Genomic DNA, 12671 nt, shown 5'->3' with positions numbered 1-12671 from the left:
TCATCAAAATAAATATGTTTATTCAAAAATTCATCAATGTTAAACATCATAACAAATAAATTTGCTGTAGAGATTAAATAAAAAAAATGAAACCGCAAAGGCGCACACAAATTTCCTTACTTAATCTTATTATATATAATAATATTTATTTTTTTTATAAGTAATAAAAATATTTATAATCTTTCTTGTACTACATTAGAATCTAAGACATCTTTAAACAAACGTTTAAAATCATTCTTCTTGACCGCTTGAAAACTGGTTTAAATGTGAAATTTAGTTAAAGCTTAAGTCAACAAAAACGTTTTGATTCAGATTGATTTGTTTTTGGACCAACAACTAATAACGAATTGATTGACCTACAGTAATGCCATTTTTTTCAGCTCAGGGTTAAAGACAAACAAGAATTTCCTTTTATTGGATTAGCTTAGGCGGATAGCCTGCGCCCCCGCACCAAAACTAGACAAATGGCATTCTAATGCCTGCCAATAGGGGGTCAATCTGTACAGCTTGAAAGAGAGGAAAAATCAGGAAAATCAGCCATTAATCACTTGATATGACAAAATGCAAACCAAAGGAAATGGATCGGCGCCTTTTGGGAGCTGTTCAGGCGGAGGTAAACAGAAGGGTTAGGGTATCGGGGTGTTGGACAGGTCAAACCGGTTTAATGCCGCTCCAGCGCCTGATCCTACCGCTCCTTCTGCTCCAGCTCCAGCTCCTCCTTCTCCTGCTCCTGCAACTTGCCTCATTATTATGCGCGCATTGTGCGTGGAAAGGCAACAGGAACTGGGCATTGCACATGGGCATAGGAATTTGTGGGGCCCGGGCCCAGGCCCAGTCCAAAAACTTGAAGCGTGCTCCGATTCTCAATTGCAGTCAGTATGGTGCATATGCCTCCAGGGACAATTCATGCAGCCGACAGGCGGAAAAGGGGGAAAGTGGTACGGGGGGCTAGGGAATCGTAAAAGGAATTCCGGCAAAACTGCAAACTCGCAATTAAACAAAGCCCTTGCTGCAAGAACAAAAACGAAACCCGGTGGCAACGTGTTGGCATTGCATGTTGCTTGTGCAGCAGCAACATTGGCCACAGCAGCAGCAGCAGCAGCAGCAACTCCGCCTCAAGGACTCCAAAACGCATTTCCGCCAGCAACGTCGCTTTTGCATTTTATGCAAAAATTGGCTATCAGCTCGATCTGGTTTTGACTTTGGGCGGAGACCATCTCCGTTGGCCAAATGCGGACTTGTCATATTTAGTTGGCAGAACAAAGCGATCGCCATAAACGCTTGCAAATCGCCACCAAATCGCTGGGGAAACGCTTTGCTCGCCAAGCATGTTGCATTTTAAAGCGTTTTTAAACGCTAACAAAACGAAGTGAGACCGTAAAGGCATAAAATACTGTAAAAGGAAAGGGTATTTGCATTTATGCATGTCTTTTCGAGGGAGAGCCGATGGTTAAATAATTTATTGAAGTTCGCAAATCACTTTCCATATGAAATATTTGGCTAAGGTCTTCTTTATTGAAAAAGTATTTTACAAGGAGCTGATACTTCCCCTTCTTGTTGTTTTAAATATGATATATTAACAAGTTATTGTTTCTTGCTTTTTTCAATATTGTTTTAAGATTAATACCCCCGGGTCGATAAAAAAAAATAATCCAATTATTTAGTTTTTATTCCGTGATGACACGAATTCTTGCTTTGGTGAGCAATATAAAAAACTAAACAGTGTTTTTTGCATCTTTTCTAAATTTTCTTTGATTAAATTGTCGGAATTATAAAAAAATATTTAAATAAATATATATAGTAAGTAATAGTTAAATTTATTTCATAATAATGAAGAGAAGAGCGTGTTAATTAGGATATATATGTATAAAAGGGGCCAATACCAATAAAGTAAAAAACAAAAAATGCGCTATAATGTGCATAAAATATTAAAGTTTAAAATAATTATTGTAAATGTTTTTGTTACACATCAAGTATTGAAATTTAAATAAAATTTATTGTAGAACTGTTTGACTTTATAAATGATCCCCAAACAGTTGTCAACCCCCAGTTCAGATGGTGTCGCCATAAACCCTTTTGCTTGGGATGGAACCAAAAATTGCTCAACCAGGCCCATAGCTTTCATTCTGGCCAGAAACAAGCTGGATCTCAGCGGTTGCCCCAATTTGGTTAAAAAAAAACTTCAGATGAACTGAGGCGTGGAAAAAATTCACTGGCCGTGTCCACAATGCAAATGAGGTCCTTTCAACGATCCCGTACGTTTGCACACTTGCCAGACTTTGGACATTGGACATTGGGGCCTCCAACGGTTCCATCTCCATCAGCAGCCTCATCATCCTCGTTGCTGGTGACAATTTAACACACAAATTCAGTGAAGCGTCAACTTGGGCAGGCATAAATTTACAACATTCACCGCTGGCAGCCGTCAGTCAGTCGGCCAAAACTCCCCCTCGCCGATATGTGCTTTAATTTTCCTTTTTCTTGCAGTTTTTCCTTGCCATTTTTGTTTTTTTGTTTTTTTTCTTATTTGCGCTCATGCTTTGAGTCAGTGAAGCGGAAAACTTTACAATCCATCAAATTAATGGAGCAATGTGTCACGAGGAGCACTCTGGAGCTGAACCCTCACTTGGGCATCCCTTCCCTCCACTTCCCTGGACTGGCAAACCGAGTGATACTGCTCCTTCTGTTCCTGCTGGTGAAATGTCATCAACTTGAAATTGTAAATCAAGCAAAAATTGATTGAACAAAGCGCTGCGCTTGAGGAGCCAGAAGAACTGAACAATGAAGTTAAAGGCCAGGGAAATGGGGAATTCGGGCAGCAAATGGAGGGGAAGAGCCAGTGACAATCTGTTGAATAGATTTGTGCACAGATTATGCACTTCCACCTTTCCGATGACAAGCATCTGGGAATGAGAAGTCTGTGCTTTGTGGTACACTTTAGCTATGGCAGGGGAATTAGTCCTTCAAAATTTAGCATTTAATCGAGAATTGTCACTCAAAAAGCAATATACAAATTGTATGCATTTATAAAATAAATTGAAAGTAGAAATAAAATGGTATTTCATAGGGTCTTTCTCTAGAAACTTACCTTGTCTGAAATTATTTAACAACTAATTAAATTTAGAACTTTTTGCAAGCAAGGAAAATTTCAATTAATCCCTTTTCTATAAACAAGTATTAATATTTTACATATGTGATTATATAACTACTAAACTAACTATACTCTTAGATAAGCGTTTTCGCTGGAAACATTATGATAGAAAATATAAATTACTTAACATTTGAATCAGAAATAATAAAGCTATTTAATCGAAGATAAGGTAAATTATTTATTTAGCTTAAAACAAACTAGTTTAGGAAAAAAAAAAAAATTTAGGCAAAATTCATAATTAACATTAAGATACTAATTCAGAGCTTTTGGCTCTAAGGCAAAATTGAAGAGTTTCCTATCGCTAGTTATTAATAAACCCAACCTAAACTTTAAAAGACTGTATAAAAGCTAATTTCCTCTTTGATTTCCAACCATGGGGTATCATTTAAGAAAGTGGAATCAATCAATAAGTGCTTATTTAACCTGCCATCGCTTCTGTCATAAGATTGTCCACTCGAATCCTGAGCCTTCGGGCAGTGACAACACACTTTCCAACCTTTCACCAGGGACCCGGTAATATAAAATACAATTAACACAGTTAATGTGCCGATGGGTCAGCCCACATGGCACCACTCCACGTTCACGTCCACGTCCGCCAAAAAGTCGAAAAGCCCAGGGAAGTGTCCCCACTTTGTCCAGGGAACTGGGAACCTGCGACCGACCGACCGCCTTTCACCAACAGAAGTGACTTTAATGCAGTTTTCTCGGCAGACGCAGACCCCGACGATGGCATAATGAAAGTCCTACGCGATGCCATGGGTGAAAAACTTTCGCAAATATGCAAATCGTCCCACTGCCATTTGCACGTACAAATGTAACTTACATTTTATAGACTTATCACGCGACACGCGGCCCGACGAGAGCGGTCCATAAATCTAAACGATATGCGCCCCATTGCCGCCCACTTGCAACTTGCGATTTGCAGTGATGCTGCTGTTCATATTGATGTTGGTCCTCTGCACTCACAGAAAAAAAAAATGAAATTAAAAAAGCTTTACATCAATACCAAATAATATTTTATAAAAACAAATTGTTTGCTTTACAATCAAACAATCATTAGATCTAATAAGGAACATTTTTTCTTCAAAACTTCTTGAATTTTTTATAAATCCAAATAAGAACCATAAACATTAAGACAACAAAAACATTAAGACAATAAAAGAAAATAAGTATTATTAAAGGAATATCAAATAGAATTTTAAGAACTACGACCATTAACTACTTCTGATATTTAGACAAATTTGAACTATACTATATAAATAATGTTGTCAACACTAATGAACTTATGGTACAATTTTGCATAAAATGTTGTACGTTATTTTCGTCAAACAATTGTTAACAAGAGTTCTTCTACATCTCATTATTTATTTAGACAAATCTAAAATATAGTTTATAAATGATGTTGTAAACACTAATGCACTTTTTGCATAAAATGTTACACTTCATTTTCGTCAAACAAAGTAATAATATTTTGTAAACAATTGTTAACAAGATTCCTCTATACTTCACATTATTTTTTAGTTTCTATTAGACACATAAAACATATATCTGTAGTTTTAACTGTTGCAAGTTAAACAAATTTTGTCTAATAAATTTAGTGGTTTAGACCCTGTTATTTTATTGGAGTGTTCTTTATAGTTTGCTAACTAACTATGAATGTCAGTTGTGAAGCATTTTGGCTTAATTAAAATTTGTAAAATATAATAATATATTAAAATATATATATATTAAAATATATACTATTTAAAATTTAAATTTTTTGAGTGTGATGTTTGTGCTGCTGCCACTGCCACTGCCTCTGCCTTTTCTTTAGCTGTTGTCGACGTCGTCACGAGTGGCAACAATTAATTTTCATACGCAGACGCAGTTGGATGGCGTGGCTGTGGCAATAGTGGCGGGCTGGAACTCGGGATCTCGGGTCTCCACAAAGATGGACAGGCCCACAGAAGTCAGACTGGCTGGCATGGAGCGGATGCAGTTTTCGGAGTCTTCGCCGGGGCGACAAACAAATTGCACATCGATGCGACTGAGATGGCGACTTGTGGCATTCTAGGAAAATAAATTTAAATAAACGCAAAGTCCTCGCCGCTGCTGTGTTTTCCCCTTCCTGTTTTTTTTTTCTTCCCAGCCAACAGAGCGATAGCGAATAAGAATTGAAAATGCAAATTTGCGCGAAAATAAAATCAAGTGAAGTGGCAGAGGCAGAGGCGGAGGCGGAGGCAGGGGGCACAGAATGAAGAGGAGTGCAGTGGAGTGGCTGACTTCGGGCCACAAGTGTTTTAACAATGTTTGCATGGCGCATTACGTGATTTGGCCTCCGCCCACAACCCCCTCCTCCTAAATCCTGCTCTCATCGTCATACTCATCCTCATCCTCATCCCAATCCTCCCACTTGGCTGCTCCTTGCGTGTTAGCACCATGTTCAAATTTGAATAAAACGCAATGCGAAAACAGCGAAAACAATGCATAGCTAAACTACACAGATCAGATGAATCTTGAATACTCTTTAATTGGGTAGAATTTCTTAACAATAAAGGAGTTAAAATAAACCCTTTAATTGGGATGAAATCTACATAGTAAAGGGATTTAAAAGAGTGCTTAAACCGAATCCACATTGGCATATCAGGTTGAGCATTTTAAATTTCAATGGAACATTTTCGTTTGATAACTTAACTTTTAGCTTAGATCACTCTTAATTTTAATAAATATGATATATTTTTATTATATAAAACACATATAGAAATAAAAGTATTTATAATAGTTAATTAGTTCTTATTATTATTAGTAATATCAACGGTTTTCTGTTTGTTATGGAAACAAAGGTTCTTAATTTTTAAGTATAATAGTTTACCCAAACAAAGTTCATGTTTTTTAACACAAAACTTTATTTTCTTACATATATACATATATATACATATATATATAAAATCAATTCAAAATATTGTAATATTCTTGGTAGACAGGTTCTTTGCCAGAGCGGTACTACCTTTTTCGGAAACAGTATGCCAGCGATAAGAACATCGCTTTGAAGTGGGTGTTGCAGGCGGCTGCTACCACTCGAGCTCATTGACGCCTCTGCCTTTGCCTTAGCCACTTTGCTGGCTATCATCGCCTTGGTACCCCCAACCCACCATCGCCCCTCATCGGATGTCCCTTGTCTTGGCGGAGCGACACTTTCGGCGACGCTGGGCGTAGATAACATTCTTGGCCGGCGACATTTTGCATGTCTGGAGCTACCTTCGCGTCGGCAGTCGATAAATTAGCGCTTGCATCTTCATTTCGTTGGCAATGGGAGTGCATTAGTCCCAGGTGAAAGGCTTTGGCCAAGAGCCCTTTGGGCCAAATCAAGAACAATGGGACAGGATCCCCAAACCGCTGCGCAACGTTCGTTTTTGCCTTTTGGCCCGCTGAGTCATTATTAGAAACTGCAGCTGCGATTGCACCGGCGGCTCAAATCCAATTACAATGCAGAATCAGCAGGCATACAATGGTTAGGGATTGTTGGAGTCTAAAACTCTGAACCTGAATCCAGTCCAGTCTTCTTTCCCCCCCTATTTTCATTCGATCGGCAATTTGGCCTTTGCTTCTCGGACATGGACATGGCCGAAAGCTGCTGGCCAACAGTGTCCACTCTCCGTGGGCTCTTTTGCTTTATTATAGCAACGCTTATACAGATTAGAATAAATCAACTTGTCCCCCCGCGCAGACTAGACTCGGTTCCGTTCTGCTCTCGTTTTGCTTGTCCAGCGATCGGAAAACGCTACCGGCAACAACAATCTTAACCGGCCAGTTGGACTTTGCAGCTGCATTGAGGTGTGCAGAGCAAAAAACATCAGCATTTTATTAATTTTATATAACAAAAAACAGTTCATACGAGGCATATTTTTTAAAAATTAAAAAACAAAAGGCTTACATTTTTATTAAATTAGGTGTCTTTCAGTGCTTAATTAAAGAGGTATAATTAAAACAGTGTATAACCCAAGTTCAAACCAATATTATAACTTCTTTTAAGTCACGATATATTGCATTACTGTTTATGATTTGTATTAAAGTCCGTAGGACAAAATCTCTATGCATTTAAGATTGCTATGTTTTTTAAAATCTGTTGAAAAATACTTGGGTTTCATAAAGTAAAGTAAAGTAAATCATAAACCTGGCCACATGGTTATTTATATACATTCCATATCGACCAATCAATAACTAAAATTGTATGTGAAATCTATTGGAAACTAATGGATAATTAATTCGAAACTGAAATCGATTTGAAGATATAATAAATATAAAATAAATGTGTGTGTAAAATTTTTGTTCAATTATATTGCTCCAGGCACAATCTTTGTGGAATTGTTGTAGACATAAGTTTAAATTGCATCCAAAGCTAGATAAAAGTGTGTAACTTTTAAGGTTTTCTTCAGTGTAATCTCTGGGATCTGGACCCAAGACTGACCACCCTACTCCCCAGATAGTTTGCCGCGAATCCCCATTAAATGCGCACCGACCGAAAGGATGTTGGCTGAGATAAGCAGGCAAATAAGTTGGCTTACGCTAGAAAAGGAATTAATAATGCAGAAATGATGGGCTGCTCTTTTGGCTTACAGGTTGCTGGAGAAGACCGGACGAGGATCGGAAATGCGAAACCGGGTAATGGAAAATGGATGAAAGCAACATCCAAATGATCTTCAGAGGAAATCGCAAAATGGATTCATTGCTCACATTTGAGCTTTCCTGGAGCTGTTTGACTCTGACTTTGTGTCTTATACGATTATGTTTTAGTCAATAAAATGATATTTACTATTAGTCATTAATATTCTACTTGTTTTCTTTATAGCCAACTGAAGATTTTACTAAAAACAAGAGAGGTAGCAAGCTTTAGCCAGCCGAAGTTTATGTACATAGGGAGCTGTATGATATGGACGGCCGACTTTTATGAAATTAAAGCCGTAATTCTAAAATATTTAACTATTACTATATCTCGAGAACTAAAAACATACATTTAAAAATAGCAAAATTCTAATTTTTATTTATTTATTTTTTGGACGGACGGACAGTCAAACAGACGGACTTGGCTAGATTGAAAATCAAAAAAAATTAAATCAAATAATAAATTTAATGTGAAGTAAGTAAAGGCAAGCATATCAATTAAAATTTAACAATAGTTTTTCAGGAACTAAGCTTAGTATAACAGACAACAAAATCATTCCTCATCTTTAAGTACTAATCCGAAGTATTACAGAAGGTCAGGGCTTTTTAAACATTCTTGTCTCCAGGAAGAGATTGCAATCGCTTTTTTTTGCACAACCCCAAGAAAAAAAAAGCCTTGGGAGATAATGTTTTGTGTCCAGAGCATCTGAGAACATAAAGTTCAACACTTGGCCGCTCGACCCAAAGCAAATCGTACAAATTAAACGCATTCAAGTGCAAGGTCCAGGAATTTTGATTGGGTCAAGCGAGTCCGAGGAGTCCGCGCGGTAGCTAAAAAATGCCATAACAAAATGTGTCAAGTGCCAGACATAAATGCCTAAGTAAGAGAGCTCCGAGGAGCATAAAGAACGGACCCAAGATGCGGGAACAATGCCGATGGATGGTAGAGTCGTCTTGTTTTCGAGGCCTGCGGCCTGCGGCCCTTTTGCTGTTTGCACTCGCCATTCGACATGCGGCTCCAGCTCCGGCTCCTCGGATCGGATCGCCTTGGATCCGCTCGAGATGCCTTGGAACAATAAATTTTCGGTGCGTCACTTTTTGTTTGCTTCAGCCGTTGGCAGGCTTTTGGTTCTTCCTCTGAGCTTTCCAATTAAAAATGCGCAATTGGAGCTACCCAATCGCTGCGACTTGTACTTATTTGTAAGTTGCACGCATGGCACCAGCTTCGTCTTCTCATTTCGAGTCCACGTTCGCTCCTTCTCCCATCAGAGTTTCCATTAATTTACATAAAAATATCTTAATTGCGAGCCTGCGACGGCGGCCTTTCGATTCGATTTTTTTGCGCTTATCAATGCCATGTCATGTCGCCGACGCCCTGAGCTCAAAGCCCCTGCATGTGCACAGGGAAAAAACCAAAAATATCGGTCGATTTTTATTATTATACCCTGCGAAACAAATTTAAAAATTCTATGGTTTTTATTCAGAAATTCATGTTAATTTTTAAGCCGCTATCACCTAAGGTATTGTTAATAAATCGCATGAACAAACGCAGGGAACATAACAAAAGCTCTCAAAAAAAATTTTTTTTTTATATGCCATCACTTTCATTACTTAAATATTTTTTTAGATATGCAATATGTACTCAGATTAACACCAAATAATAAAGCGTGTACATAAAAATGTAATGTAACATAAAATAAAAAATAAAAACATAAAATAGAATGGCAACTTTGGTACCTTCAAAGGCCCTGCTAAAAACCCATTTTATAATTTTGCTGAACCAAATGTAAACTAACTAACAACTTAATAAACCCCCATCAATATTCTTAAAAAAAAAATGATTTTTTGAACCGTATAACTTGAAATTAAATCATATGTTATTGAAGAAAATTTACCTAAACAAGTATAAATTTGTAATAATTTTCGCTGAGTGAACTCGCCTCCTTTCTGACAAATTTGTGCGGCTCCACGTCAAGATCGCCATCTCGATCCACATGGCATCCACATCCACAAGAGGCAGCAACACATGTCGGGCGACACTTGCAACCCGCCAGTTGTGGAGCATCCGCTGTCCTCCGTCCGCTGTCCAATGAGCCCGGCTCCTTTGTCCATGCATAATCGCTGATAAATGTGCCTTTCTGTGCTGCAAAAATGATTTGTTGATAATTAATGCAGTCGGATTGGGATGGGCGAAAAAACTGGGGGACAAACCTCCCGAAAACCCGTTTGCCGCATGCCGCTAAAAAAAACATATTGCAAAGAACAGCAGCCAGCAATTTGTGCCAAAGTTGTTGTTGCTGTTGCAATCAGGCCTTAAAGGCAATCAACGCACAGTAATTCATGCCGCCTGACAGCACCAGCTCCATTCTCCATTCTCCAGACTCCAAACTCCAACTCCAGATCCCAATGCCCCATACCAAACCAAAAATAAACCGAGTGAAAATCGTTTCCTAGCTTTTTTCTGCGCCTTCGTCACGCAGCTAATTGTAAATAGTAGAAAAGGGGGCGGTGGAATGTGGGGGGCGCGGCCAACATGATCGAAATTAATGCGGCTAAAGTTAGTCGGCTGCTTAATCGTGGCCACTTGATCAATTTAGCACGCAACCCGATTGGAAAAAGAAAGAAATTAAAGAGCATGGGGCATTTGTTTTATTGAAAACGAATCAAAAAAATTTAAAAATTTATTTTAGACCTTGACCAAACCATTTTTAGGGGTATACTTATGCATATTTTTTTTTTTGGTCTATCCATTTAACTTTCTATACAATTAGAATTCTGTCAAAAATACATAAATGCAACCTTGTGTATTGCATCATTTTCGCAGCCCTGAAAATGACATGAGAATTGGGGGTCTAGCCAACCCTGGAAGCTTCCACATTACGTTTTCCCACACTCTGTTTACGAGCGAGTTTTTTATTTTTTCAATTTTAATTTCCTAATATTTTGAGTTTTCCAAAATGAACATTAAGAAAGCCAAACTGGAGATGTTCATGATGTCCGAGCAGGTGTGGAAAGATGCGGAGCGATGGCAGCTGAGCATTCAGCATGGTCAGGTGGCCATGAAGATGGTCAAGACCTTAAATCTCCGACTATTTGTCACCGAGAATCGCCTAAATCATGCGGGCTCTAGACGCGAACTCCAAAACACGGAGAAACAGATCAACAGCTTATATATGCGCCTCCAGCGTCCTCTGACCACGATGAACAAAGTCCTTCAAACGCTGACGGAGATCAGGGACAACACAGCCCGGATGCTCAATCGTTTGACGCTCTGGATGGACGACGACATAGTGGTGAAGCACATGATCACGCCAACGTTAAAGGCGTCCAAGCTTCTGGTGGTGCTGCAGTTCCTCAGCCAACGCTACGATGCTGAATGGGAGGTCAAGGAGGTGGTTGTCAGTGAGTAGGGGAGCTGGCTGGGAAAACATCAAAATTGATTTGTAATGCATAATATTATTTAAACTATTATTAGATCCTTAATATTTGTAACATTATAGTTAACGAGAACAGAAGCTTACTTCGCCAAGATAAAGTTTTAATACCCAGGCAGATCCGAAAAAATGCTAAATCACATGATTTAAAAAAACCGTTAGGGAAAAAAATGCGACAACTTTCTTGAAAAACAACCAAGTTTATACAAATTTTACCCGATCGTGTCTATGGCAGCTATAGGTATAGATATAGTTTCGTCACTCTGCAGGGGAATTCAAAAATATTTCAGGTCATTATAAAAAAATATAAAGAAAAAAATGAGAAGTAATTATAGAAAATATTCTTAAATAATTGGGAACTACAGTAATTTTAATATTTACAAACAGCAATAATTTATGCTGTAAGTACTTATATAGCCAACACTTTATTAAAATTGATTAATATAAGGCTCAAATAGTATTACAATCTAAATTTTAAACCAAAGTTCAATCAAAATTCACACGGGAAACTTCAAAATTTTTCAAATACTTACTCAACAACTCTTCAGAATTATAATAAGAAAAAATTTGATCAAATTTACTTTACAGATGACTTGGAGCACATAAGCAACTCCTACGAGCTGGATCTTTTAATGGATGGCTGGGGCACTTGCAGTCATGCAGGAGGACAGGAGTTCACCATGATATTGCGTGAATATTACAAGATCGTTGGACGCAATCAGTCTTTGGTTATAAACACTTAATCCTTTTCCTTGGACACAAGAATCCACCAACAACAAAATACCCCATATTCCATAGCAAATAAGAAAACCACATTATTGTTTTGAATTTGATGTTAGTTTTATTTGAAAAATGTTTTTTTAGTTTGTATTTGCTTGCCAAACAAATCTATAATCTGTAAAGAAATTACAAAAAATTGCATTTCGTTTTGTCATTTGTTTTTCATGGTTTTTTATGGTTTTTTTTTTTTTGTCGTGTTTGCTTTGCACATTTAAAATTTGACCCACTTTTGACCTTTGCTATTTGCTCATCGATTTTGCTCTTGTTTCGTTTCTGACTTGGTAGCAAAACAAAACTTAATTGTAATTATACTACAACAACATTTTGTTTTTGCCCATTATATAATATTTAATTGTATATAATATATAATATGCAATTCTGTAGCTAGATTTTGACATTCATGTTCTCTTACCCAATCTCGATATATATATGTATATATATATATATAGTGTGTATGGTGACTATAACATGCTCCCTTTTGTTTTATAAACAAATGTCTGTCTCCATTTCAAATTGCTCCTCTCGTCCTTCGTCCTTTTGGAATTTAGGGATCTCATTGTTTGGATGCCCTCGAAACTAATTTAACTTAATAATTGCATACTTTTAGGCTAGGCTAGTAAATGGTTTTCCTCGTCAACGCTTAATGCACTTTTTTGTTTGTATTT

At 37.6% G+C, this 12671-nt stretch overlaps 1 protein-coding gene and 1 long non-coding RNA gene across 2 annotated transcripts; both read left to right on the top strand.

The window, feature by feature from the left end:
- Positions 1-6967: 6967 nt before the first annotated feature.
- Positions 6968-7833, top strand: LOC128258427 (uncharacterized). The gene is made up of 3 exons (XR_008267959.1): positions 6968-7106; positions 7556-7685; positions 7750-7833. It is a non-coding gene; the product is annotated as an uncharacterized LOC128258427 (long non-coding RNA).
- Positions 7834-10659: 2826 nt separating this feature from the next.
- Positions 10660-12147, top strand: LOC128258421 (uncharacterized). Its single transcript, XM_052990023.1, has 2 exons — positions 10660-11194; positions 11815-12147. Exons 1-2 carry the CDS (start codon positions 10750-10752, stop codon positions 11967-11969), a joined length of 600 nt encoding a protein of 199 aa, XP_052845983.1. The 5' UTR covers positions 10660-10749; the 3' UTR covers positions 11970-12147.
- The last annotated feature ends 524 nt before the right edge of the window (positions 12148-12671 follow it).

Source organism: Drosophila gunungcola (genome assembly GCF_025200985.1).
Source record: "Drosophila gunungcola strain Sukarami chromosome 3L unlocalized genomic scaffold, Dgunungcola_SK_2 000003F, whole genome shotgun sequence".
NCBI classification, from domain to species: Eukaryota; Metazoa; Arthropoda; class Insecta; order Diptera; family Drosophilidae; genus Drosophila; species Drosophila gunungcola.
The sequence above is the reverse complement of the archived record's forward strand: the minus strand, read 5'-3'. Positions and strand labels throughout refer to the sequence as shown.